The following is a 27,662-nucleotide window of genomic DNA, read 5'->3' on the forward strand; positions in this document are numbered from 1 at the left end:
TGCAGATTTTAGGGAGCTCTGTTTAAGTAACTGGAACAACATTTATAGTGTTATTTTTTGGTAACTGCTATTTACAAGACATACAAAACATGTCTATCAAAGGAGGACAAACCTTCTTCCTAGCTGAAATAAATTCCACTTGACACCTAGGACTTCATTATATATTAAATCAACTTCATTCCTCTCTAGGTCGTATGTAAAATACACATATTTAATGTCTTTGTCTACTGCTGATGTCCAAATGAGCAGATTCATTATCTGTCCTAGCTATAAAAACCTCTGCTACTGAATTTAAAGTGAGAGCACTAAACTCTAGAGTGTGTATAATAAACTCCTTAACTAGTCGTTATTTTTTTTTTTTAAATCTGCTTAGTTAAACAGGGGTCCCGTGAAGAATGTACGTTGCAGATGTAATTTACCTGGGGATTTCATTTGTTTCTATCCCATCCCTCAAACCCAGCTTAAATTCAGCAGCTCCTAATTAAAAATGACACGGTTTCATTACAGCTGTAGTATGGAGTGTGGAACACAGTGACTACAGTTTAAATCACATTACTTACCCGCACGATCCATTATACTCAAATTTTCCCTGATTCAATTGCATCGCTAAATCTGTTAAGAGACAAAAATAATTTAGCATCTCGTCTCCTCGGACAAAGAAGATCTTGATGGCGTGATTTCAAACAACGGAAATCAGATACTGACCCCTGGCTGAAAGGTCTTTTTTTAACACCACAAGGTTAAAGGGTCTGTTTAAGGCATACAACTCTCTCTTCCATGTTGAAATGACCTTGTGTTTAAACTAAACAAAAAAATCTGTGTTCATAGAGATCATGTTGGCAATGCTTTAAAATTTGGATTCAATATATGCTTCATATGATTGTTGAGTTAGTGTTGAGAGTACAGATGTCCAAGCTGATATATAGTTAGAGGAGATGTGCCTTACCATCCCAGAGCAAGGGTACACCGAACATACCCAGTAGGGTCATGTGAATATAAAACTCGATTAAAATAAAAAATAAACTAGGTAAGTATGTAAAAATTGACTTAAGGTGACTTCAGGAGAATTCTTCTAGTGGGGTCTAGTGGCAGGGCATGGCTTATAGTTTTTCTCTTGCAGGCAAACGCAATGTTCTTTCTTTTCATCAGCAAAAGAAATGGGCAGCTGATGGATTTTTTTTTTTTCTTCTCAAAGTGCTGTGATTAAACCTAACGTTATAGAATACAACGTAAGCTGACCTAGATCATAAGCTGCCTTTGGACCATTTAATCCATATAACAGAGTCACTGACAACAAATAATAAAACTTGACCTCTTTTTAAGTAAGTAAAATCAGCAGTGCCTTTTAATCATACTTTGTCTCTGTTAGAAACACTCCAGGGCTGTGCTGGTACCTGGTCACAGTTTAGCAGAGTGAGCACTGATAGGGATGCTGAGCAGAAATCTGAACCCAGTTCCTGATCACTGAGGCAGCATCACCAAGGGGTGGGAAACACAGTCAGGTCGCATTCATGCCAAGGGAATGCAAGTCATAGGACCTTTCGATCAGTACAGATCGTAGGGAGCAAGGTGGATTGAGATTCACAAAATATGGTGGATGGACTTGAAAAGAAAATGCCCCCCAAATGGGGAAACATGGGAGGTACCATTAGAGAGCAAAGAACAGAACAAGAAAGGTGTTTTGGTATTTTTCTTAACCAATGTTAAGGACCATGCTGTGGCATTAACCACAGAAAGTGAATAGGTTTTGTGGCATATTTCTCACCTGTTTTAGGTGAGTAACTAGAGCCTATTATTTTTCTATTTTTAATTGCAATCCTAGGCCCTTAAGCAAACTTTGAAAACTTGACAAATTTTGTTTATGCATTCACAAAAATTGACTGCTCTCCTTGCAGGGAAAAAAAAAAAGATTATATACTGGAAACTTGCCTCAGAATACACTTTGGAGGAACAAGTTATATATTAGTACCTCTAAGGGTATAGAACTCCTTAAACACCATTTTAGCAGAATCTACTCTATAATATTCTGCACTCTTATGGTGAGATGCCACTATTTTGCTGATCTCCTGCTGAATGTTAACAGTGGGAAGGGTACTTTCCCAAGGAGAAATGAGTCATAGTTACTGTACAAAGATGCTCAAATACTTCTCACTTCATTCTGCCTCTGGACGAGAAGGTAAGTTTGATCCAAAAAGAAGAAAAATTAGACATATTTTGGCAAAAGGGACAATGTTTAGCAGATTAGTCATGGCATTTCCAAAAGGATATTCAATTGAAATCAAAATCTATTGTCTTCTACCATTGTTTTATTGCTCTAGTTTGCATTTTTAATTTCTCACCATTCTATAAATCCAACAACACATTGTGTTGCCATATGTCTGCTTCCATGAAAAAAATGCCCACAACCAACTGATGGCAACTGTTGGCACCGTCCTGTCAAAGCATTCTCGTGGAATTCGAGGTCACTGGACATCAGTTCCTACCTGGGGTTTGATAGTTCAGCGAAACCATCTGGCAGCCAGCGTTCCAGAAAATCTGAGGCATGTAATTACTGGAATCGACTCGGCCTCCCTTGGGGTAAATGCGACTCATTTGCCGTTTGTTATAACTGTGTAACATATTAAGGAAAATGGCAAAAAGAGTATTCCGGCAGTGCCAAAGAGCTAAAACAATGAAGATCTAGACCAAAAATGACACACATATGACAACAGAGAACAAATTTCACATGTATAAAGGCTGCTTAAGAGAAAAACCACAGTTCACCGTGTGGATTATAAAAACAATCCACATTTGGGCAGGTTTTCCCGGCTGCTGTGGTCTTTCACATACATTATTTTATTAGTTCTACAACCACAATAATATATTAGCCATTTTTCTATTTTAGAGATTCCTGCCAAACCCGAAGTTCACCAACCACTTATTCCACTTAATACGTAAGGATACTTCACAAATTCAATCGCATGTGTCTTCAAGTAGCCCAGACCAACTGACTCATTAAAAGAAGACATGTTATAATGAATATTGCGTTCTGTAAAGGAAAGCAAAGATGCACTTAGAAACCCTGCCATCAAACCCTCACAGAAAGACAAGCCATAAATATAATTACACCCTGAATCATGAGGCCTTGGAGGCAGATGCTTCCTTACTATATCAGTAGCTCCTAATTTCATTAACATCCTGTGGCTGGAGATGGCTGACTTAAGAAAAGTGTGATGAATTGAGTCTGGAGTCATTAAACCAATTACGTGTATACCAATTGCCATTCATAGCCACCCCTGAAATATGTATTTCCAATGAGGATGATAGCTTCTCCAGTCCAGAAATAATTATGAAAAGTCTGAAAATACTTGATACGTCTTTGGAGACCAGCTTTCGACAGAAAGCAGTCTTATAAAAAAGTATATCTAATGCAAGAGGCTAACCTCTTGGATTGCTACCAAATCCATAGTCTGTCAGAGCCACCTTGTGGACGATGTCAGGAACGACAACACAAGGCCCCCACATGCCAAGGACGTGTCACTACGTGGTCTACGCAATGAAAATAAGGTGAGATGGAACAGTCCACGTGCCCAGAAAAGAAAATGGCAGCAAGTCAGATCACAGCTTACAGCATAACGTAAGAAAAGCAGACAAAAAAGGCAATAGCATTTAGCCTTCGGTGTTACCTTCAGCCACATGGAAACCTTGAAACTTTACGGGCTGTGCATAGTTGATCATTGTGGACAAATACGGATGGATATTAGTGGTGGCGCCTACATATTTATAAGATGCCATCCACGCCTGCTCATCTTCTATAGTTACCAGGCCCTACGAGCACAACAAAGGGAACATGCACGTCAGTGACTTCAGCAGGACTCTCAGATTTACGCTTCAGACTGCCTCACTAGCGATAATTTGCACACACACAGATCGAAAGATAAAGACTTCTTTCTTCTCAGTTATCCTAACTAAAGGATAACTTTAAAAGTGAATGTCCACTGTAGCTCCAAATAATGCAAATGGAGATAATAGTAAAATATGAAGTTTACCTTACATTTGGGGGACATTTTTTAGATTTTCAAAGGACTTTATTCTGGAAACTATACTGAAGTTCATAGCAATGCTATGAAATATGTATAGCAGGTATTATCATTCATGATTTCACAAATTGTGGCATAACGTCAAAAACGGTGGTCCTTCAATTTTAGTGTAAATCTAGGCTTGTTAAATCACAGATTCCGGGGACCCACTCTCAGAGTTTCTGATAAAGTGAGTCTGGGGTGAGGCCCAATAATTGGCATTTCTAACTAGTTCCCAAGTGCTAATGATATGGGTGGTCTGGGGAACCACACTTTGTCTAACACTGCTTCGGAAACCAAGCCACATACATAAATGGTTTACGGTATTAAAAAAAAATGCTTATTCTTAAACTAATGTGAGACCCCACTATACACGACCTATTACTGCATTGTTTTGCATAGAGGCAAAGAGAAACAACTTATTGTAGTTCGTTTCGTAGTAAATCAGAACAAAAGCAACAAAATCAACAACAAAAATAACGCCTTCAAAAGTGATCTACATTTAGTTGAGATTGATAGTGAGGAATGAACTGCTGACTCACATGAATCAATTCATTGGATAAAAAAATAGGCCATTTGTTTATCTGATAACTTAACATTCCAGATCATCAAACTAATTGCACCAGTAAAAGTCTGAGATAAATAATCAAATAATGTAACTTGGGATTTTTTAAAAATAAATTTTTCATATGTCCTGACTCCCCAAATAAGGGCAGAGGCATGTCTAATTCCTTTCTTGTGTGTTTAATGATAAGTAACACTGTACCATAAGCTAGGTACTGGCCTGAGTCCCTGCATGACAACCTCGTTCCTGTCAGTCATCATGTGTAGCAAGGATTAGAGTCTGACCCACTGACCACATGAGAAGACTGAGTCCTTAAAGATTAAAATAACTTGGTCACAGCTACTTAGCTAATAAATATCAGTGATCACAGGTCAACCTGTCCTTTGTTGATCCCAATACCTTACGAATTTCTAGTAGGAGAGAATTTCACAAATATCTTGGGCGAAGACTGGGATCAGACTTAACCAGAATTATTCCAAACAATATTTAGACAGTAAGAAGATAGGGTTTTACTCCAAATAAGATAAGACCCCATATACAACAAAATAGTATTTTCTGAAGCTCTGAAGTGTGGGAATCAAATGACAAGGTAAATTTTTGCATCTCACTACTATAATAAACCACATACATTTACTAAAAAAGACCACTTTGATATCATGAGCCGTGAAGAGGATAAAGGAAACTAAAAATGTAACTTTACTTTCCTTACAATAAAATCAACACCGAATAATGTTAGATAAAACTCCTAGAATGTGTACAACGTGAACTGACAATTTTTCAGAATGTCAATATAGTCAGAACAAGATCCCCTTCCCATTTTACTATAATATGAATTTGTTGACCTATAGGTCATTTTTATTTTAAAATTCAGTGTGTTGATGATTATATACTCTTATTCTAGGAATGAAATCTCAAATTCCAACTACGAAATTGCCTAATTGCACTAAACACTTATTTTTAGGAAAATCATCTTATTTGCCTGTGCTCTGTTTTGTGATTTTATCAGGATATAATCATTTCATCACTGTGATTAATTCTTTCTTTTGAAGACTCATATGTAGATGCATTGAGCATGTAAATATTATACCTATAATACCTATAAACAGTCTGATATTTCATGGGGCAGTGAGTGGGGGAAGATAGAGTAACAACACTTAGTACAAAATGCTCAATATTAGAGGCCCACGTACTGTGTCTTATAATGAAAACAAAATGTACAATGAAATTATTTTGTTACCTTTTTGTTGTTTTCATGTTCAAGGTCATCTGAAGCCTAAATCAGAGAAAGATAAAAATAATTTACCTCTCTAAAGGGCAAACTTCCAAATTTACTAGCCATACATATGTAGATATTTAAATAAATTCATGTACACTTGTTATTCGATTTATTTGTTAAGATGGGAAATTACTGGTAACATAAAGGCATAGATAAAGTGAGAACTGAGAAGATATCATGGCATAGCTCTCTTTCACACCATAAAAGCTCATCTTAATGCTTATCTCCCTTCTTTGTTGATAGTCTTTGCCTATTTTGATGCTTCCTTATGGTAATTTAGTACATGATTTAGTGATGGGGCTTGGGAAATAATCGATGTGGTCACCTCCTCTGGTATGTAAAGGGTCACTCTTCAGCTATTCAACACTCATGTCTTGTGTTGATAAAGGCAGCATAAAGGTAAGCACTGAGTCTTAGTAGACATCTATTAGTCTGAAAGTAGCTGCAATTCTCTATATTGGAGAAGGTAGGGGTAATGGCAGTATTCCCTTGGCTTTGTTCGGCAGACAAATTTGCTTCCATTTTCTTAGCACCCAAGGCATACACCTACCCGCATCTTCATCCTCTGTCTTAATGATCAAGTATCGCTGCTCCCATCAAAGACCACACCCTCACATCACCATAATCCCACCCACGTCCAGGAATTCATTTATCACTCCAGATTCATTCATCCTAAAAATAATACTCCCTGGACTCCTCGGGTTCCCTTTAGCCACCAGCTCCCCTTTATAGCAAAACTGCCCAAAAGTGTAGTGTCTCCTCACTCACATCTATCTGCTACAGGGGTCCCAACCTCTGCACTGAGACTCCTTTTTCCAAGGTCGCCAATGACTCCTAGGCCAATGACTCTTGCATCTTCTTACTCAATCACTCAGTAGTATTAAAAAAATCAATCACTTTGCCAGGGGATAGCAGGTGGGGGAAATGAGATGTTGATCAAAGGGTACAAACTTCCAGTTATAAAAGGAATAAGTTCCGGGGCTCTCACGTACAGCATGGTGACTACAGTTAGGAAGACTGTATTGTATACTCAAAAGGTGCTAAGAGAGCAGATCTCAAATGTTCTCAGTGCGTGCACACACACACACACACACACACACACACACACACATCACTACCCCACACACAAAGGTAATTATGTGAGGCTACACTGCCCCGTTTCTTTAAACTTTTTCAGTAGCTTCACATTTCACTTAAATTAACATTTGAGTTTCTCACCCTGCCCCCCGTCACATCCTTCATCCTCCAGTTCCCACCTGCCTGTCTAATCTCATCTTGTTTCACTCGACCTCTCACTCAACCCACTCTGTTCACCCTGCCTTTGTTGTTGCTACTGCTGTGGTCCCTCTCTGGGCAAAGCAACACCAAACCAAACCAAACAAAACCAAACCAAACCAACACCAAAGCATGGCCAGTTCCTCTTTACCCTTTGGGTTCTCATTTCCTTGTTTTATTCTCTCCGCCTCTTTTTTTTCCATCTGAGCACTCACTCTTAGTTTTGTAATAGCACCTATCACAAATTGTAATCATATAAATGACTGTTTACTTGTTTGTTGTCTGTTTCCCACCCCCTTCCAATAAACTCCCATCAGCCTATCAGCTCCATGAGGGCAGAAGCCAAGTGTGTTTTGACCCTTCTGGGTTGTTATGGCCTAGAAAGTGCCTGGCACATAGTGGGTACACAGTTACTATTTTTTTGGCTGAATGGTTGGATGGATGGAAATATTTTTAGGCTTATTCTACATTAAGAGGGAGACGAGATATCAACGAGTAGGACTGGTTTTCTAATGAGGGCTTGCTGGGGTGATCAGGGTCATTTTCCTGATGATTTGAATAGGTTAACCTTTGCTGCTGGGGTGCTGCTGTTTTCTCCCTGATCACCTATAATAATGCAATAAATAAAAACATCTGAAGGACATGGGCCGAAGAGGTAGGGGTCAACACTGGGCATGACTAATGAGTCACTTAAATGTCCTTTCTAACTTAGTATTGTGCATGCCTCGAGTTTGGGTATTGATTGTGGCCACCCAATTGAGAAGGGGAATTACAGCCTACTTATTCTCTTGTGGCTCTCACATTTCTGAAATGCTATAACTAACAGCTGCTACCCCTTGCAAGTCATGAAAGGAAAGGGAACCAAGACTCTGACCTTCTTAACACTATTGGCAATAGCTTCCTTGTGACCCAAGTCATCTGCAGAAAGTTCATTTCCATATTTGTATTCAGGGTGAGCTTCTTCCTCTTGCTCAGCTGTGTGAAAGACAAAAGGAAAATCCATGAAGCCAACTTACCACCAAGGGGTCAGGCCTCCTCCATAATCTTGGGTAAAATATAAGCACTTCTAGAGAGGAAGGAAGCTAAATGAAAATGGGAACATTTAAATAAGCAATTTTTTTTCAAATAAAACTCTCACTAAACTCTTACCTACTCAAGGTCAAGGAACATATCTTGTTACTTCTCCTGCATCTAGCATGACTTTTTAAATTGAATATAGCTGATTTACATTGTGTTAGTTTCAGGTGTATAGCAAAGTGATTCGTTATATATATATATTTTTTCTGATTATTTTCCATTATACGTTATTACAAGATATCAGATATTGTTCTTGTGTTACACAGTAAATCATTGTTAGCATGGTTTTTACATGATTGATGCTTAACAAATTTTTCTTAAGTGAATGATTACTTCCTTTCCAGTATACTAACCTTAAAAATTAAAGCCTCAAACACCTCAGGAAGAACTGTGACTCATAACAGGGTATTTTGATCCTCTATGACACCCAGAGGAAAAAAAAAAGATATAAGAGAAGGAAAGTACATTTGATAATTCTGAAAAAGAGTCAAAAATGTCCACTTGAATTTTATGGGCATAATAACTTGTGGCCGGGAGTGGTGTGATATAAAAAAGATAGAGCTTGGAAGGACTTACTGCTCTCCTAAATCATTTGCCAAATCTGGCTGCGGTTTAAAAGACTCTGAAATCATTCATTGGGCTCATGGTGGGAAGGGAGCAGGAAGTGGGTGCTAAGTCAAGCTGGTGACCCAGGAGCCTGGCCTGGCTATATAGGGAGGCACAGATGCCATCACCCGGCCCACCAGTCCAGGAAATTATAAGAACCCTGGTATCCACCCAAGGCTGTAGGTGGAAAAAGGATTGCCTGTTGGAAAATTAGGCACATGCTGGTGTGAGATCTGTATTCCCATGATGCCCATCCTGCAGGGGCTCCCAGGAATTTGCCTAAAAACTAGCCAGAATCAGGAGACACCCACAGGCCACAGGACAAGGCCAACACAAATCCACACTGTCACTATACTGGGCATGAGGGACCTTTACTATTAAAAAAAAAAAAAAACAGTGAAAATATTTCTGAGGGAGGTGAACAGACCCATAAGAATTAGACATTTTTTGTTTTAAGTATGTTTCAAAGGTGGAAAGGAGAATTCAAGAACAGGAGTAAATGAAAAACTTTCACAGATTCTAAGGTGCATTTTTTCCCCGCATTGTAATATATCTAATATGGCAATGTATCCTTTAATCGATGGCATTTTACGATTCACTGGAAGCAGTTTTCTTTCTTAGTCAATAAAATAGTAGTGCCTTTCAACTGACGGTGTCTTAGATTCAGAATTTTAGATTGCTTTTTGCACAGTGCTATTCCCGGGAAGGGATAAAGGTAAGGGAAACGAGTCAGACACCCTCCTCTTCTGGAACTGATATTCTGATGAGGGGGTATTCTGGAGGCAGATGATTTTTTTTTAAGTAGGTCATATAGGCCTTGGGCAAGAAAAAAGGATTTGAGAAGCTGAAAGAGGTCTTAAAAGAATCTAGTCCAGTGTCTTCATTTAAAGGAAATAGATTCACAAATATGATTTGAATTGTCTGAGGTCACAGAGTTAGAATAGGGACCTAGATTTCTCAGGCTTCTAGCCCAATGCTGTTAATGTGACACTGGGTTTTCATGACCTACAGTCTGTAACCAAGATTTTGAAACCTCCCACCATCACTACTGAATTTCAATTTTATATCTAGTCTAACCTGCTTAGCCAGATATAAACTACTTGAATTTCCAGGGGTATATCCCATAGAAGGGGGAGAGACTTAGTAACTGTTTTAAAAGGGTTGTATGACTAAAGGTTAGCATCTCCTGAATGTGTATGTATGCATAGACACACCCACAACCACACACAATGTTGCTATTCTCCACTGTTTGTCTGAATCTACATCCAGCCTAATGACTGGGCACTCACTTCCACTGACTGAGAGCCTTTTCTATTTTCTACAGCCTCCAGGCAGGCCTGCCCTCTTGAACTATGCTTGGTTTCCTCTTGCCTGCTGTGTTGAAGTATTTAAATGAGAGACTCTAGTCATTCAGGTATAGTAGGATCATACTGTGATAGCAGGGTAATTACAGCCAACTGGCTGACCAGAGCTGAAGTCAAGTATGACTGAGGAAACGTGAGACTCACATATGTAACTGGTATAGCAGAAACCTCTATGGCCTTAGAGAGAAATTCAGGTGCATATGAACCCATATATTTCTGTTAGAACAATCAAAATTTTATCTCAAACATTTTGGAATAACATGGGAATCACTAGAGGCAAATTTATTTTGTCTATAGGAATAATTAGCATTTGCATAAAAGTTGGGAAAGTACCCTTAAGGACAAGTAAGTGGAATCCTGCTGACCCCTCATTTTAGATTAATGTGTGTGTGTTCAGGAAACTTCACATTTTTGACTCACATCATTTATATATTTTTTCCTTTTTATAAAGAAAAATATTTTACCAATGATTTTGCATATTTATGTTCGCTTTATATTCCTATACATTAGAAGGACAATATTGTAAGGTACAGAAGGTCTTGACCCTGGTGTCAAGGCAATTCTGGGATTGAATCTTAGTAACATTGCTCACCAGCTGTGGGATTGCATGTAACGTATGTTACCACTCTAAGCTTCAGTTTCCTCATCTGAAAAATTAGTATAATAATACTTATTTCTTTAGCTGCATAAAGATTAGATGAGGAATTGATGTAAAGTACCTAATCCACAGTTGGTACAAAAATCGTAGTTATTATTATTATGATTTTTCTTAATGTATTCCATTATTCTTCAGTTTATTTTACTGGATTAGAGTATCTAGTAACACCTTACATGTGTATGATTATCATCTATGAAACTTAACCTAAGTTAAGGGACAGTTTTTATATAATATTCAGACTTTCAAATTTTAGAAGTATTTTATTGATCTTTTGAAATACTGCGTTGGCCAAATTTCCATAGGATGTTATGGAAAAACCTGAATGAACTTCTTGGCCAACTCAGTATATTCCTTTCAAGATTTTATTCTTAAATCTTGTTTGGGTTTATTATTTGCAAAAACTGTGAAATAATATAATAAGCAATGTGGCAGACTGTATTTTCCAAAGACAGCCGCAATAATATCAGCTTCCCACTGATTCTTCTACAACGTGATCTTGCCTCTCACCCACCCCCTGGAATGTGGGTGGGCCCTAACTAAGACTGCTTGGATGAATAGAATATAGAGGAAGTGATGATGTGCCAGTTCCAAGCACGGCTCTTAAACAGTTTAGCAGCTTCTGTTTTCTGCCTGTTGGAGCACTGGCTCTCAGGACGCTCTGTCAAGGATCTTGGCCACCATGATGTGAAAAGCCCAAGACACTTGGGGAGGCCACATGGGGGTGCTTGTGTCAGCTGAGCTCCCAAAAGCCAGCCAGCATCAACCGTCAGCCACGAGTGAGCCATCTCAAGACACCTGGCCCAGTGGAACCTTCAGATGACTCTAGCCCCTGATGTCATCTGCCGGCAACCGCATGAGAAACCAAAGGGAGAGCCCTCAACCTGAGCCCAGGTGACCCACAGAACTAGGAGAGATAATAATAAAGTGTTTTGGGGTGGTTTGTTACACAGTAATAGATAACCACAACAGGCATTGATTAAATACTGCCAGGTATCTCTGGCCTCCCAGACCCTCCCTGATGTATAAAACATATGGAAGTAAGTCATGTTCCCAGGCAACATAAATCATTCATAAAGTCTCTTCCATAGTCAGGAGTCTTTATTAAGGGGTTGTGAATACGAATCGTTGATTCTCACAGCTTTTAGGTTTTTACCTATAATGTCAAACTTTCCTAAAATCTACTCTTCTATTTCAGATGTTTATATGAAAAACAGAGTTTCTACAAATGTTTCTAAATTACTTAGCCCCAAGACACTATCTAAATTCAAGGCACTAACCAATAGACACTCAATGTATGTCCAAACTATTCTATTAATCAACTCTCATGTCATTTTGTTAATCAATTCTCATGATACATAATGAACAAATAATTTTCTAAAAACATTCCAAATCTTTCAAATGACCCATGTAAAACCAAAGATTATGGTAGTGGCTATATGGCCAAAGTAAAAATAGAAGCTAATAACAAATATTAAAATATTTTGAGCAAGGCTGCCTTTGCAAAAAATATCTACCTGTAAATACAGATACAGGCAATTCTGGTGAGCTGGTTATTTGAAGGAATTTGAACTTGAAAGTTTAATTCTGGCTTTGAGTTTCTAGTTCACTATAAGTGCACACAAACCAAGCATTTACTGAGGGTCTCTATCCAGGTTCCTTCCCTTTTAACTCGCCTTACTGCTGTCATCAGTAACAGCACTGATGTTCAGGTTTTGTTTATGGGAAAGAACTGCAGAAATGTTCTTTTTATTCCAAGCCCGACCTTCTACAGCAAGTGCTTCAAGGATTCTCTGGCTGTGAGTTTCTGCTGAATAGCTGAACGCACAACAGGAAAGGAGATGACTAAGCTACTAAAATCTAGTGTGCAGGTAAATTCTAAGCCATACTATTTGGAAAAATACCCCAAAATAACAAAAGATTAAGGTTGGTACATGTACCTGACTATTAGGAATTAGAATGTTGTGTTATATAAAAGGGTCCACTGAGACAAATTCATCTTTTTCTTATTTTAAAAAGTATTTTTTTGTGATGTATAAATTTAAAACATCCAACTCACCACTTTCTATTTCCTCTTCATTGTCATCCTCTAAGATGTTCACTGGGGCAGCGGATTCTCCTGCTTCCATCATACTTTTCAAAGCTTCAAGCTGTTCTGTTATTAAAAATAAACAAGAAGGAGATGGAGACAGGTGTTGGATCACTTATAAAATAGGTTTGAAGATCAACATGGAGAAGGAAATGAAAAGGGAAGGGAAACCTATTGTCGAGGCTCAGCCACGGCCACTGTCTCCCCAGTCCTGGTGGCCTCGAGTCCTTAAGGCAAGTACAACAACCCTATTATCTATACACACTGAGCCACTATTGGAACGTGAGGGCAATGCCCCATATGCTGGTCACCAGCTTGAGAAGTCACAGCTCAGTCCCTGTGAAGGATCTGAAGCTTGATAACGAAAGCCCAGAATTTGGAGCATCTGGCACAGAGCAAGGTTTATGGACTGTTATGGTGAAGTGACAGAATAGAGACTGAAAAAGCTTCAAGAAAAAATATTTTTCTTTTATTAGTCGTGAACACATATAAAAGATGTCTAACAGCCAGCATGAAGATCATTGTTGGGGGGCTTCTCTGGTGGCACCATGGTTAAGAATCTGCCTGCCGATGCAGGGGACACGGGTTTGAGCCCTGGTCCGGGAAGATCCCACATGCCGTGGAGCAGCTAGGCCCGTGCGCCACAACTACTGAGCCCGCGTGCTGCAACTACTGAAGTCCACGCACCTAGAGCCTGTGCTCCTCGACAAGAGAAGCCACCGCAATGAGAAGCCCACACACTGCAATGAAGAATAGCCTCTGCTCGCCGCAACTAGAGAAAGCCCGAGCGCAACACCGAAGACCCAATGCAGCCAAAAAAAAAAAAAAGAATATCGCTGGGAAACAGGCACTCTTCATATATTATAGTGAGGGTATAAACTGATACAACTTTTCTGAAAGTCAGTATAACAAGATACATATGATATAAAATGTGTACATGCTTTGGCCAACCAACTCTAATTGTACCAAGGAGAAGGCTGCATGAATGTACAAAATGAACACCCAAACATGTTTACCATTGTTGTTCTCATAGCAATGAAAATCCATCAACTTGGATCTGTTTAAATTACACTATGTGCCACATAATAAATTCTGTATAGTGTTTCATACACTAGACTCAAAAAAAAATTTTATACATAAGAATTAAAATTAGTATGTAGACTTATATCCTACTGGATATGAGTATACTTCATTGGTTGAATTAAAAATGACTAAAAATCAGTATATTTAACATGATCCCAGTTTTGTTAAAAATGCATGTATACGTTAAAAGTGTACATGTGTACATGTGTCTCTAATACATGTATATGTGTGTAAAATATATAATTTAGTGCTATTTTATTATATTTTTCTTTGCTGTTTTCATTTTCCTATAGCATTACTGCTTTTGCAATAAACATAAACGAGCTAAAATAGTTAAAAATTTTAATTTAGAATAACCAAGGGGAAAACCACAATGCAATCATACCAATATTTGATGCTATTCGTTCACTGAACTAAGAGATTTGCTGGAAGAAAATATTTTCAAAGAAAATGTTCTGGGAAAACACAGTGGGGGCAATGTCTAGATAAAATCATCTCCCCCCACCCCCCGACCACACACACATTCACACTCGCGTATTACCTAGGATCCCTAGATATGTATATATCACAGGGAAAAGTGCAAAGGGAAGCTTTTAAAGAAGGCTTTAGAGTGTATAAAATGATAAAGTGCTAGTTCCTTATACCTGACAAATTCTAAAATGCTTCTTTTGCTTTCTTCTCATCTTTCCTTGGGACTCCTCCAAATTCTGATCTATGAATATATGAATATGTTTTCCCACTGCAGGAAGGGGTTGATGTGGAACCTAAACTTGAATAAAAATGTGGCAACTTTGCTCTGCACAGTATATAGAACATCACCACTAGACCTGCTTTCCCCCCAATCCGTGGTGTTAAAGTATATTTCATTCTAGATAGCTGAATTGTCTCAACATGCAAGATACGTATGCTTCTGCCATAGATGAGTGTATTTGACTTACTTTTTTCAACCTCAGATTTCAGCCGTTTATTTTTGATGAGTATTTTTCTTTTGAGGTCATTTGGGGATGGCAAAGGCCTGCCTGGTTCCAGCTAGAGACAAAGAGAAAAGGCTGAATTCACGACAGGGTTGTACTTCTCCCTTCTCATTCCCAGCCCAGAATGAGCAGAAGGCCAACCAACATCCACTAGATGGCAGTCTGCACAGTTTTACACTTTCATTCTGCAACCCAAACTAGCCTGAGCTTTGCCTTACACTAAGGCAGCAAATTTGGCATCCACAGGGTCTCTAGAGCTTTGCAGAGCTACTCCACCTTCCCCAGGGAGTGGGGTCTGACCTACAGTGGTCTTGGGGAAAGGGGTCCAGCTCAACCCCAGACCTTGCCGCCTTTAAGTACCTGGTAAAGTACAAGAGGTGATGGGGTCAGCTGGGGTCAGAGGTGCCCTCCCAGGCAAAGTCAAGAGGCTCCTGAGCCCCCCCAAGTGTTGGGCTGTACAGTAAGCTGGTCTGCTCAGTAGGGTGATCCATCTTCAATGCTTGGGATTGTGGCTTTGTGGGTTCAATAAGAGAATTAAGAAGGAAGTGGTCCTAATTATTGAAATCTGACCTCTACTATGGTTTCATTGGCTTGGATTAATGTCTGCAAAGGGGATGTTCCTTTATTTGATTACTTCTGATCCACAGAACTGTGTTGTATCCAGTCATCCATTCCCCATCCCCCCACCATCCATCTATATACCCACCTACCCTTCCACGTGTCCACTCATTTTCCAAATTAATTTTTATACTATCTGTACACGCAAGGCACCGTGCCTTCCTATGTCAGTCCTGACTCAAATGAAACCCTCTGCCGAAATTCTGCTCCTTTTGGGAAGCCTGCTGTAACCAGTACACTCCAAGTGATCTCTTCTGCACCTGGATATTGGCAATAAATATTCACCACACTAAAGCCCATCTGTTTTAGTTACGGTTTTACATTTGTATACTGTGCCCTCCTTCCAGGACTGAAAGTTCCGTAGTTCAGATCTTAATCTCATTTATATTGCCTATACCTCCCATAATCTCTCATGTATGTGCACATCACAAAGAATGCAGAGATCTTTCCGTAAAAGCCAGCACCTTAGTCTAACAAAGAAAATAAAACAAAGGGCCTAGGTAAAAAATAAAATAAAATAAAGCAAGCATGTTTCTTAGTTTAGGTTCCCTTAGAATCAGTCTGAGACAAAGAGGAAAGTACCAGTAATTTATCTGGGGGGCAGCTCCAGGGAACTCCAGCAGAGGAGTAGGAAAGTGAGAAAAAGAAGACAGGCAGCCATGAAGGGTGTGCTATCAGGCAAGTTGTCACTGTGGACGGGAGCATGATCCCACTGGGGAACTTGGGGGGACAGTGGGGACCATGTGCCCGGAGTCATCCCGCCTGAGGAATGAGGGAACACGGGGCAGGGGTTGGTAATTTTCTGGTACTTCTGGACTGACTTTCCTGTGTGCACAGAGCTCCAGGGACCAGAGCGTCCCCCCAGCAGTAGCTGCAGGTGCTGGCGGTGGAGACCAGGTCGGTGTGCAGGGAAGCAGGAAGCACTGCCAGGATGTGGGCGGGGCCCCTGCAGCCAAAGCTTCAGCAGGCTGAAAATATCCTCCTATATCTTTTTTCAGTTCCCAAAGATGTACTTCTACAAAACTCACTGTTAAACTACCTGATGTGTTCCCAGGTAGCACGGAGCACCTTCCCCCTTTAGTCATGGCGATGTTCTATTGCTGCTTCGGGCTACTGTGTTTGGGCCTATTAGCTGCTCATCAACAGTGGGGCAAAATATTTCAGTACTGTAGAGGTTTTCATACTTTCTTTCACTCCAGTAGCTTTCGTGTTACTCCCAACATCTTGGGAGAGTGGATCTTAACCACTTGGGGGTTATGGATCCTGGTAAAAATCTGATGAACTCTCTGGAATGACTGTATTCAAAACAGCAAACTGTATGCAGTTAGAATGAGTTCACAGACCCCACAAAGCCTATCTATGGGGAACAGGTTAAAAATTCTTTGTTTGATGAAGGAATTAGTAGGTGTAAAAATGAAGCTCGAAATCGTGCATATAACATTGCCCAAGAGTTTATTTTGGACTTAGGAGCTTGAACTTCTGGCTTGTGACTTGATCCAGGGAACTTCCCATAGCAACAGGCTCCCGTGGGTGCGGAACCCTGGCTGCACATTTGATTTACCTGGAGAGCACTTAAAAAACACCAGGATCTGGCTGAACTCGAATCAATTTCAGAATCTCTGAGTGGGGCTGTGGCAGAGGTATGTTTCATGGTTCCCCCAGGCGATTCTAACCTGTCACTGAACTTGACAATGATCACCAACTCTAGACTCCTGGCCACTGCGCACTTTGTGAAATTTTAGGACAGAGGTCTCAGAAGCCATAGAGACCCCATGATCTTCTGAATAAAACTGAGCCAGATGTTTACTTTATGCCTCTCTCTACACACCCCTCTGAAGCACAATGGAAGCTTCCCATACCAACGAATTGAAATACACATGAAGATCTTTAACATTAGTCCTCCAGAACTACTTGGCCCTTCAGAAATGAATTTCAAAACAAATCCATTCATGTTAGAAATATGGTTTGCTAAAAATACATACTGGATGTGATTCAAGTGCTTGTTTCAACAGGAGATCTCCAAATAGATCTTCGCAATATTTGGACATCTTGTACTGTTGATATTTGCTAGAGGGAAAGAACCAACATTTGTAAATTCAAACATCCATTAACTGTCCAGAATAAGAATAAGAAACATCCATTCCTAGCGATTAAAAACTCTCACTCTGCAAAATGTTTGATTGTCCTCTTGATGCTAATGGGTTAACTGGTGTAGTTTTAAAAGAAGTCGATTCTTCCCCCAAACTAAGAGTTGGTAAGCAGAGTAAAAAGTGTTTTTCAAGTTCATCAAGTCTGACTACAAACATACTGCCAAGTCTTCCAACTCAATGGAACATTGAGCAAGGTGTCCTGCTCTCTGAACTTTTGTTTAGAGGAAGCATTTCTAAAACACATTAACATGACTTTTTTTTTTTCTTTTCTTTTGTGGAAGTGTTGAGAGGTAGTGGTTTGAGTTTCTTCTCTTTTTTTTTCCCCCATAAGACTATGTGTACTTACCACTTCACAAAAGAAACTATTCGGTTATTCAAAAAGATGTAGAGCAGGGGTGGGGAATGGGGATTAGGAAACAACACTTAGAGACTTGGAGTAGAATGAATCATTATACCTGCAGTGATTTTCAAAGGAGAGAATTACAGGATATTCAGATGTGACAAATGCAGTTTCCTTGATGGCTTGAATAACATCCTTGAAAGATAAAGAGTGTTAATGAGAGAGGAGAGAAAAAAAATTAAGGTACCTGAAACCAATTGGAGACTATTAATTTGAGCTTTTCAGAAAGTCAGTTTTGGCAATTAAAACCTGGAGAACCCATTTACTGCTACAGACTGAGTCCCCTGTGGTTAGACCCAGGCACAGTTCATGGTTAATGACACTTTTTTTCAAAGCTACTTTTACTTCTCCAAAATCAGGGTGCTAGTAACTGACAAGACATTTCACCTAAATGGCAGTGCAGTTCCTTGCTTGATAATCTGCCAAGATGGGTTCAGAGCTCACCTTTCTCACTGAGGAGCAGGTGAGATTTCTGCACGGAGATTTTCACAGCAGACCCCTCTCCTTCCCCTCTCGCCTCGAGGAGAAATGTGTTGGTAAAAACCTCAGGACTGTTAGAAGCTTTTATTGACTTTCCTCTGCCTTTTCGCACCAGAGTTGGGCTACATTTCATTAATTCAATGAAGACTCCTGTGAATTGATGTGACATTTGCAATATCCCTTGTTTTGTATCACCCTGGTAGTTAACCATGGGGCAAGTCCCATCATTCTGTTAGTTGGGAAAATATTTGACAATAGCTATCTAGGGAAGTCCATTGGAAAGAGTAATGGCCTAGGTTAGACAATCTTGGAGTATTTTACTGAGCATTCTTATGGCTCAGGTGGTCCTTTAGCTATTCTTGCTTGAAGTTTCTTCTCAGGCAAAAATGCCTTGAGTCACTTCCCAAGTGACCTTGATTATCCACTTGAATTGACCTAGAATTACTCCTTTAGGAGAATCTTGGCTCTGCCCATGGTTTCTTCTTTGCTCACCTCCAAGCTGAGAGGGAAGAACTTCCTTTTGAGCTTCAGCTTCCCTATTAGGCTCCTTAATTCTATGAAAAAAGATGTCAACCCTTGCTGTCAGTTTGGTGGCTATGCAAACTCATGGCTTCCCACTTGAACATACTCTTGGTACTTCTCAGGAAATGTAAACTTGAATTGATTGATGTTCAAAACTCACCAACATCTTGGCTAAGAGAAGTGATATGCATGGAGGGTCACGGGTCTAGGGTCTAGGTGTCTGTTTTTAAAAACACTCTTGGTGGGACTTCCCTGGTGGCACAGTGGTTAAGAATCTGCCTGCCAATGCAGGAAACACAGATTCAATCCCTGGTCCGGGAAGATCCCACATGCCACAGAGCAGCTACGCCCATGCACCGCAACTACTGAGCCTGTGCTCTAGAGCCTGTGAGCCACAACTACTGAAGCCCATGTGCCTAGAGCTTGTGCTCCGCAACAAGAGAAGCCACCGCAATGAGAAGCCTGTGCACCGCAACAAAGAGTAGCCCCCACTCGCTGCATAGAGAAAGCCTGCACGTAGCAACAAAGACCCAATGCAGCCAAAAATAAGTAAATAAAACAAATAAATCTATTAAAAAACAAAACAAAACAACCCCAGTGATTTTCCACATGTTGGCAGAGTTGAGAACCATTGATCCAGAGGCTGAAATAACTCTCCTGAGTTATACGAAACTGACAGAGGTTGACGTACTTGACATATTGTCCAACCACAGAATTTCATTTTTTCGCTTGTCTTTTGGCAGGACATCACTGGAGCATATTGAGGAACTTGCTAAGAAACCAACCTTCAAATTGTACATAGAGATCACCAAAAGGCCATGACTGAAATCCAGTTTATAAAAGTGTAGATTACATTCTGTGAGGATCTTACGGGGGGCGACTTCTATCTGGTGTCAGTACTGGGGAATAACTGTGCTTCTCTGGACTAACTACTCTGTATGTATTTTACAAATCCTGTGAATTATCATGTTTCTCTCCTTGCACTGAATTCAAAAAAGTCTGGAGCCCAATTTGTGGTATGGCTTGAAAGTTTATAGGATCTCTTGACAAGCATTCATTAAACTCTAATCTCACTATCTTACTTTCTTACCCATACAGGCACTATTTATAATCTATTTTATTTCCTGTATTCTATTTATCTTTTTATTCCACTTTGAAAGTCCTTCAGAAAAAATGCAAAGTAAGTAAGCACAAAAATAGATAAGAAAATGAAAGACTGTTTTTAAAGTAAGTGGAACAAGGGAGGTTCTGCCGGAGAAATCTCATTATATGGCACTATCACCATTTGAAAGCAGAAAAAGTAGCATGAAGGAAATATTAAGTAGAGAAAACATTTTTCTTGACTTTCTCTGAAAAACTGGAAGAATGGAATATAAAGGTAAGATGCTTGAGAAGATGAATAATTTGTTTTCTCCACTCTGTTTCCACAATAGTTTGGAAAAGGCAATGGTGAGGTAATTTTAAAACTTACCTTGGAACCCTCCTACACTGTGGTTGGGAATGTAAATTGGTGCAGTCACTATGGAAAACAGTATAGAGGTCCCTTAAAAAGCTAAAAATAGAGCTACCATATTATCCAGCAATATCACTCCTGGGTATATATCCGGAAAAAATTCCAATTCAAAAAGATACATACACCCCAATGTTCATAGCAGCACTATTAACAATAACCAAGACATGGAAGCAACCTAAATGTCCATCGACAGAGAAATGGATAAAGAAGATGTGGTACATATATACACAATGGAATACTACTCAGCCATAAAAAAGAATGAAATCACACCACTTGCAGCAACATGGATGGACCTAGAGATTATCATACTGAATGAAGTAGGTCAGAAAGAGCAAGACAAATACCACATGATATCACTTATATGTGGAATCTAAAATATGACACAAATGAACTTATTTATGAAACAGTTTTTCTATGTCTGTGAGTCTGTTTCTAACAGTTACCAAAGGGGAAAGGGGGTGGGGAGGGATAAATTAGGAGGTTGGAACTAGCAGATATAAACTACTATATATAAAATAAACAACAAGGTCCTACTGTATGGCATAGGGAACTATATTTAATATCCTATAATAAACCATAATGCAAAAGAATATGAAAAAGAATATGTATATATATGTATAACTGATCACTTTGCTGTACAGCAGAAACGAATACAACATTGTAAATCAACTATACTTCAATTAAAAAAAAAAAGAAACACTTACCTTAAAAAGGATATCTGTGCACATTGCTTTTCCATGAGTTATTATTGGTTCTTGGTCCTCACCTTTTCCATCCCAACAGTCAAGTTCAACACATCTAGGAACATTGTGATTTACCAATATTAAACCTTTACAATAAAATAGTGTGTGTACAAATGAAAAGACATCAGAATAATTTGTTTTCTATAGAAGTAGAAAATGGAATGAAGGAAGTAACACGATTATTTTTTGGAGGATGCAGGTTAAAATTGCACCAGATTGGTGTCATCAAAAAGGGACTGTCAGAGATTAAGAGAGAAAAGAGATGTAACAAGCAGTGAGGTTCTGGATGAAATCCTAGTTGTGACAAAGCTGTAATAAAGGACAATTTGAGGACAACTGGGAAAATTTAGATATGGGCTGGGTTTTATAGGATGTTAAAGAATACTGTAAAAATTTTGTAGGTGGGATGATGTTACTTTGGCCATAAATTAAAATGTTCTCATTGTTTCAGTGACTCATATTTAAGCATTCAGAAACAGATGTAGTGATGTAGTTAAAGTCCTTTAACATATTTCCATACACACAGAAAACAGTGAGTTGAAAAATTAAGTATTGGTCATCGACAATCAAGAAACCAATCGTAATGTAACTACATTTCTTATTTTTCACTTTCTGCATTTTTACCATATTTTAAACCTCAAATATTTTCCTATTTATGTAAAATTAAAGCCATTTAAAATAATCTTTATGATCTGAGAATGAAATTTTAGAACTTTGAACATTAAGTAAAGCTAAATTTGCAAGTGTCTATGACCAACAGGAAACTTAGCATGACTTCTTAAAATATGCTATCTTTTTGGTAATGTTGGGGGAATATTTTAAATTTACAGTAAAAAAAAAAACATCTTTTGACCCATAGGAGGACTCTAGACCTTCTGGAACAGATACCAATTTTCCTTTCTCAAGGTTAAATGGCCATCGTAATCCATTAAAGAGAAAGACAAATGTCCTTTTCACTCTGAATGCTACTTCCTATTTTTCAGAGAAAACTAAATTCAATTGAAGAGCATCAAATCCAAAGAAGAAACAGTGTCTTGAGTTTCTGACCTGCAACCAGCCAGGAGGACCTGTCTGTACATTTCTACTGAAGACTTCCCACCAAACTGTCTGCCAGTGAGATAGGTGTTGTGGGAAGAGCTGATGAAGTAGTGAGCCAGAGGGTGGTCCATTTCTTGGTAAAGCTCTAGGCGATCTAGGAAGACTGGGGCATTTTCATCTGACATCAGGTATCTGCAAAACCCATCACTTGATATTTGGCCTGGGGGGAAAAGGAATATCATGGTAGACTTATGGCTCTGAAGATACACATCTCATGTTTTATTTATGACATTTGAGGCAACTTAAACAGGAGGAGTAAAAACTTCTTCATAGTCTCTTTCCCAAGAACTTTCGTCTTTCAGAACTTGAACGAAGTACCCGCATTGCATAAGTAATCTAATGCTTTCCACAAATAGGAGGCATCTGCTTTCACATCCATGATGGCAAAACAATCAGTTCCCTAAGTTCAAAAGTGCAGCACCAGGAGCCAGATTGGAGAAGGGATGAGTGGCCTCTCTGGATTCAAATAATTCCATTTTCCTATTTCATCTAAAAAATAGGATATGGGACCAGTGAGATGAGTATTCAGTGGTCATTGAAACGTGATCCCAAGAGCCACCACTCATCTCAATCACACCTTTGTGACATGGGACAGGGCCGGTGTCAATATTTCTGCATCTTCTCCTACCCTGTCAACCATCAACAGCTTCAGCTTCTTGCATTTACTTAAGCATTTCCAAGTTACAAGCTGGTTTCAAGCTTACAGAAAAGTACAGATAATAGCAGGATAAACAGCTATACCACAGCCTTGTTAGATCTTAACCTTTTCCTTTATTTGCTTTACATTTTTTAAAGAAATGCATAATTACAGATGCCCATGAAGCACCCTGTGTGCCCCACCTCAACTCCATTCAATTCCATCTTTTTATTCCTAGGTAGACAGCCAATAATCTAGTTTTTGTGTTTAACATTCCCAAAGTGGTTCTGTAACTTTATATGCATTTATCCAAAAAGTAGGTAGTTTTGACTATTTTAAAATTTATATAAAAGTTACCCCATTATTTGCATTTGCAGCTTGCCATTTTTTCTGTTTTCTTGTGACTTATCTAGTTAATATAAGTAGCTCTTGTCCATTTATTTTTCACTGAGTAATGTATAGTAGAAGTATGCAGTGTGTAGAGTGTAAAGTAGTCCATATGTGAATATACCACAATTCATTATCCATCATTCTGTTGATGGATATTTAGGTCATTCTATTTATAACTAAACGAACTGCAGTAAAAATTTGTGTGTCTATCTCCTTGGACACATACATTTATACTTTCCCAGGCACTGTGATAGATGCAGGATAGAAGAAACAGACAAGCCCTACCTTCATGAAACTCATATACTATGGGTGAGAGAACAAATAAATTAAAAAATAAATATAATGTTATGAAAATGCTAGAAGGAAACAGAAAGCAGGGTAGGAAAGCAATCAAGAATGACCAGGATGCTGTGTTTGCTATGTGGCCAGCAAAAGTCCTTCTGACGAGGTCACATTCATGCATGGGGAGCAAGCCCCATGCACCCCTGGGGCTGCCCCATCCTAGACAGAAAGGTCAGCAAGTGCAGAGACCATGTGATGGAGGGGAAAGTAGCTAGAAATGAAGAATCCAAATCCAAATCTACATCGGTTGGACTTTAGTCTTCACTAAGTACTTTGGATCTTATTCTGAGTGTGCTGGGAAGTCTTTGGAGCATTTTGAAGAGTGGAAGAACATAATTAGATTTGATTTTAAAAGGTTTACTATGACTGCTGTGTGGTACATAAATCATAGGGCATTGAGGAAAGGAGAAGACTAGTTAGAAGTCAGCTGGCCTCATCTAGGGAGAGATGATGTAGGATCTGATAGTCCAGTAAGTGTGGAGACGGTGAGAAGTGATTTATTTTCAGGATAGATCTTGCAGGTTTTGTTGATGGATCAGAGATGATGTGAAAGAATAAACAAGTCAAGGATGATTCCAAGAGTTTTGGCATGAAAAGCTGGGTGAGTCATGGTACCATTTTCTAGGCTGGGAAAGGGACAGGTCTGTGGATGGGGACAATCAAAGCATATTATGTGTGTGTGTATATATATATATATATATATATATATATATATATATATATATATATATATATATATATATATATATTTGAAATGTCCACTCAGCATCCAAATGGAGAGGTCTACTATACAGGTCTGTAGTTTAAGAGACAGATTAGGAGTGGAGAGTTTAATCTGAAAGTCATGTGTGTATAGAAGAAACTTAAAGCCATTGGCTTGGATGAGCTCATTCAAGGAGTGAGGATAGAAGGAGCAGAGATCTGAGGACTGAGCAGGGCCACTCTGACACCAGACTCGGGAAAGACATGGGACATTCTCTAGGGTACATACTTGGAAGTAAAGAGGCTGGGCTGTAGGAGAGGCATATTTTCCACTTTATTATTGACAAAATATTCATCAAGGTGGTTGTTTGTACCCATTTACACACTCAGCATAGTTGATAAGAATGCCTTTGGCACCACATTCTCACCCATACTTGATAATGACAGACTTTAACATTTCTGTCATATGTGAAATGGTGAAGCTATGCTTTTTAGATGTGTCAGTGGTACTTTCATAGACTTTTAGGACCTGGGAGGAACTTATACATAATAAGACACACCTCTATCATAACATTTATCACACCACCAAGGCACTACTGAGTCATAGGTCTTTCTCCTTCAGTAGATCACAACCGCCTTATTTCATTTTGAATCCCCAGCACCTAGCACAGTGCTTGGCTGTGCCTATAAGGATTGAAAGCAGGCGACAGAAATACTAGCTGAATGACTGCATGAACGCCACCATCTTACAAGCAGGGAAACTGAGGTCTAGGAATACAGTTCCTTGCTCAAGGTCACACAGCAACAGGGGATGCAACAAAAATCACATCACCTCCCACCACTGCAAAGTACTAGATTTTCTGCCAAGCCACTCCTCCCTTCACTTAAATCACATGCCATGTGGACTTAATTATGATACTCAGGATATTGATAAAGAGGTAAGTAATGAAGCAGTCTTTCTGAAAATAGATATTTGAGACCCTAGCAGAAAAGTGTAAATGTATGACTATAACCAAGGGAAAACTCTGTTGGGCTTGGAAAAATATCAGGGGTAAGGCCACATGGTATGGTGGGCCAGGCATGCATGTAAATGGGTTCTATGTGGGTCCAGAGAACGTATAAATCTTTCAGCCACACTCACTGAGGTACAAAAAAAAAAGAACCTCTATTCTAAAGAGGAGAAAACTGAGGCCATGATACTCATGGGCAGATGGGACAGAAAGAACTTAACCTAGATCTCCCTTCACTCTCCACCGAGACATAAGGCCAGAGACTCCAGATCAGGTATCTCCTGGCACTCCCTGGAGATACTCTATCAGCATCATCGCTCCCATCCTTTGCAGGTGTTTCTCATGGCTATAGAACCAATCTTAACTTTCCTCTCCATACCTTTCCTTTGTTAAATGTTGGAATGAACAACACATTGTTTCCAAAGTTTCATTGAAAGAGGCAAATGCTCAAAAACCCCAACAATTTGCTAAATTGATTCCTATTTAATTTCATGTCAATTGCATTTATCTTCCATACCAGAGGTCAAATGATGAGTAAAAAGACTCTTTAAATCGTGTATTAAATTTAGTTAGCTTGCAAAACTAAAGGGAGAAGAAGAAGGTGTCAATTTTGATAGCAAATGCCATTGTTTTCATAGATGGTGAACAGAGACTATAATTGGCATTTTTACATTTTAAGCACTATGCGATACTAAAGATAAGAAAGTACATGGGGAAAATATCACTATAGTTTAATAATAAATTTATCATTACACTTCAGGCAGCACGAACAAATTTTGGTGTAAGGTAAAATTTATACTTAGAGCAAGGAAAAAAAAAAAGTCAGTCAGTTATCAATCCTTGCCTCTAGAGAGCCCCAAAGCATTTAAAGATACCTTTAACTAAAAATTCAAGGACTTTAAACGTTGCATATGTCCTTGATTTTTTTAAACAAAGAAAAATTCTCTCTGTTTACACTTTTCTTACCTTTTTTCTTCAAGTCTTCATCAGGCTCATACATCTCAATGATCTGCATTGCCCTTTTAGTATCATAAAATGGGAATAAAATTTCATTCAACCGAGGATCTCGTTGATGCTATGATGAGAAAATAACTCCATTTAGGCTGACATTCACCCTTGGGCCAGTACACATCACTGAAGTATGTAATTTCTAATATAAGATATATCTAGAATATCATGTTTACAGTTACAAAGAGAAGATTTCACTATTTTCCTGCCTTTCTTCCTAAAATAGACTTCAGAAACGTCCAAATTTGCTAATAGTATTTTATTGGTTCCCCTCACTGAACTGATGAGGGAGAAAACAGAAGATACTTTCTTTCTTCAAAAGTTGACGGACAGAGAAAATGGTATGGCATTGCCATACCACAGGCAAGACATTTGGCATAAGTGCTTATAAAAAGTGAGAGCAAAAATCTTTAAAAAAAAAAAAGGATAAAAGCAAAAATTCAAAAAAACCCCAAATATATAACATACCCATTTAAATGCCAAACCAAAAACAACAATAACAAAAAACCCCTCCAAAACCCTAAAGTTAGACAGGCAAATATCATTTTATTTTCATTATGTCTTTCTACATGAATAAAAGATTTCTTGGGAACTGTAAACTTCATTCTCTTGAATCAATATTTATCAAAATGAATCCATTGTAATAGTTGAAAATTAATCAGCACAGGGATATTTACAAGCTCTAAACAATATGAAAATTTGTGTTTAAATATCAGTAGTTCAGAAATTCTATTTCACTATGAAATCTAACTTGGTTTGCCCCGAGGAAATTCTCTGGGCAGAAAGTACATAAATAATTTGGAGGTTGGTGATGTCATTCTTTTCAAATCAGCACCTATAGGCTCCTGGTGCTATGTTATATGAGGCACCAGGAGCAAAGCTATTTCTGCAGTTCTGTCATCCTAACTTTACAGCAGTGATGAAAAAAGTCCAACTTACTGACTCAGCTACAATCGTGTGTGTGTGTCTATCTGACTATCTTTCTGTACCTAGAGGTAGTGGGTCTATTAAACTTCCTTATTGTTTG

General features: G+C 38.9%; 1 protein-coding gene across 8 annotated transcripts in view; it reads right to left on the reverse strand.

Annotated features, from left to right (window-relative positions):
* Positions 1–27,662, reverse strand: part of PLCB4 (phospholipase C beta 4) — a 420,918-nt gene that overhangs the window by 61,616 nt on the left and 331,640 nt on the right. For all 8 annotated transcript variants that reach the window (XM_067707497.1, XM_067707492.1, XM_067707493.1 and 5 more), the window contains 13 exons: positions 26,594–26,702; positions 22,496–22,706; positions 21,410–21,503; positions 18,246–18,325; positions 17,623–17,707; positions 14,987–15,077; positions 12,936–13,031; positions 8,049–8,149; positions 5,861–5,896; positions 3,666–3,807; positions 2,944–3,028; positions 2,484–2,608; positions 561–612 (listed from right to left, as the gene is read on the reverse strand). In XM_067707497.1, the coding sequence (XP_067563598.1) occupies positions 561–612; positions 2,484–2,608; positions 2,944–3,028; positions 3,666–3,807; positions 5,861–5,896; positions 8,049–8,149; positions 12,936–13,031; positions 14,987–15,077; positions 17,623–17,707; positions 18,246–18,325; positions 21,410–21,503; positions 22,496–22,706; positions 26,594–26,702 (1,307 nt within the window). The remainder of the gene's footprint in view (positions 1–560; positions 613–2,483; positions 2,609–2,943; positions 3,029–3,665; positions 3,808–5,860; positions 5,897–8,048; positions 8,150–12,935; positions 13,032–14,986; positions 15,078–17,622; positions 17,708–18,245; positions 18,326–21,409; positions 21,504–22,495; positions 22,707–26,593; positions 26,703–27,662) is intronic.

This window comes from Pseudorca crassidens, chromosome 15 (assembly GCF_039906515.1).
Source record: "Pseudorca crassidens isolate mPseCra1 chromosome 15, mPseCra1.hap1, whole genome shotgun sequence".
Lineage (NCBI taxonomy): Eukaryota > Metazoa > Chordata > Mammalia > Artiodactyla > Delphinidae > Pseudorca > Pseudorca crassidens.